We start from the raw sequence: 1,655 nt of genomic DNA, 5'->3' as shown, positions 1-1,655 counted from the left end.
TTTCATGAATTTGAATGTTGGCCTGCCTTGCTAGGTTGGGGAAGTTCTCCTGGATAATATCCTGAAGAGTGTTTTCCAACTTGGTTCCATTCTCCCCGTCACTTTCAGGTACACCAATCAGGCATAGGTTTGGTCTTTTCACATAATCCTATATTTCTTGGAGGTTTTGTTCATTTCTTTTTACTCTTTTTTCTTTCAACTTCTCTTCTTGCTTCATTTCATTCATTTGGTCTTCAATCACTGATACCCTTTCTTTCACTTGATCGAATTGGCTACTGAAGCTTGTGCATATGTCACATAGTTCTCATGCATGGTTTTCAGCTCCGTCAGGTCATTTAAGGTCTTCTCTACACTTTTTATTCTAGTTAGCCATTTGTCTAATCTTTTTCCAAGATTTTTAGCTTATTTGCAATGGGTTCAAACATACTCCTTTAGCTCAGGGAAGTTTTTTTTTTTTGATCACTCAGGCCTCAGAATGATGGTGCTTTATTGGAAGCTATTCTGACATCACTTTCCAGACTGTCTCATGGTCTTGGGACCAGGCATGGGAGACAGGGATGGGAATCTTCTTGTGACTGTGGGCGGTAGCTGAAGGAATGGAGTGGTGGGAGGCAGCTTAGTTGCGGGCACTCCTGCGACTGATGGATGTAGTCCAGATTGAGTAAGCCTTCAGGGGCCCAGGACCTGCACTGCTGGAGAAGCCCAGGGCATTACTACCCATGGTTCCCCCGAGGGTCAGCCCAATGCCACCACCATTGCTACTGCCACCAGTGGAGTTCACCACAGAGATATTCACGGCTCCCACTCCATCTCCGACCAACCGGCTCTCCTCGCCCTCCAGCAGCTTGCGGTAGGTAGCGATCTCGATGTCCAGGGCCAGCTTCACGCTCATGAGTTCCTGGTACTCACGCAGCTGCCGCACCATATCCTGCTTGACCCGCTGCAGGGCGGCTTCCAGCTCCTCCTGCTTGGCACGAGCATCCTTGAGTGCCAGCTCCCCACGCTCCTCAGCCTCGGCAATGGCGGCCTCCAACTTGGCACGCTGGTTCTTGATGTTGTCGATCTCAGCCTGCAGCCTCTGGATGGCCCAGTTCATCTCTGAAATCTCGTTCCGGGTATTCCGGAGGTCATCCCCATGCTTCCCAGCTTGGGCCTGGAGGGTCTCAAACTTGGTCTGGTACCAGGCCTCAGCCTCAGCCCGGCTGCATTTAGCCATCTCCTCATACTGCGCCTTGACCTCAGCAATGATGCTGTCCAGGTCCAGAGAGCGACTGTTGTCCATGGACAGCACCACAGATGTGTCGGAGATCTGGGACTGCAGCTCCGTCAACTCCATCTCATTGAGGGTCCTGAGGAAGTTGATCTCATCATTCAGGGCATCCACCTTGGCCTCCAGCTCCACCTTGCTCATGTAGGCAGCATCCACATCCTTCTTCAGCACCACAAACTCATTCTCAGCAGCTGCGCGGCGGTTAATTTCATCTTCATACTTATTCTTGAAGTCCTCCACCACATCCTGCATGCTCCGCAGCTCCGCCTGCAGGCGGCCCCCATCCACCTGCAGCGCCTCGAGCTGCCCCCGAAGGCCAGCGATCTGGGCCTCAAAGACGTCTGGGAGGCGGCTGCTCTTGGCCGACTTCTGCTCCTGCAGCAGC

General features: G+C 52.3%; 1 protein-coding gene across 1 annotated transcript in view; it reads right to left on the bottom strand.

Annotated features, from left to right (window-relative positions):
* Positions 1–451: 451 nt before the first annotated feature.
* Positions 452–1,655, bottom strand: part of LOC105524070 (keratin, type II cytoskeletal 7) — a gene marked incomplete at its 5' end in the record, with an annotated part of 4,189 nt that continues 2,985 nt past the window's right edge. Inside the window, one exon of the mRNA XM_011959186.1 lies at positions 452–1,655. Within this exon, the coding sequence (XP_011814576.1) occupies positions 617–1,655 (1,039 nt within the window).

Source organism: Colobus angolensis, unplaced genomic scaffold (assembly GCF_000951035.1).
Source record: "Colobus angolensis palliatus isolate OR3802 unplaced genomic scaffold, Cang.pa_1.0 Scaffold485, whole genome shotgun sequence".
NCBI lineage: Eukaryota > Metazoa > Chordata > Mammalia > Primates > Cercopithecidae > Colobus > Colobus angolensis.
Note: the sequence above shows the minus strand (reverse complement) of the source record. Positions and strands in the feature narration are given on the sequence as shown.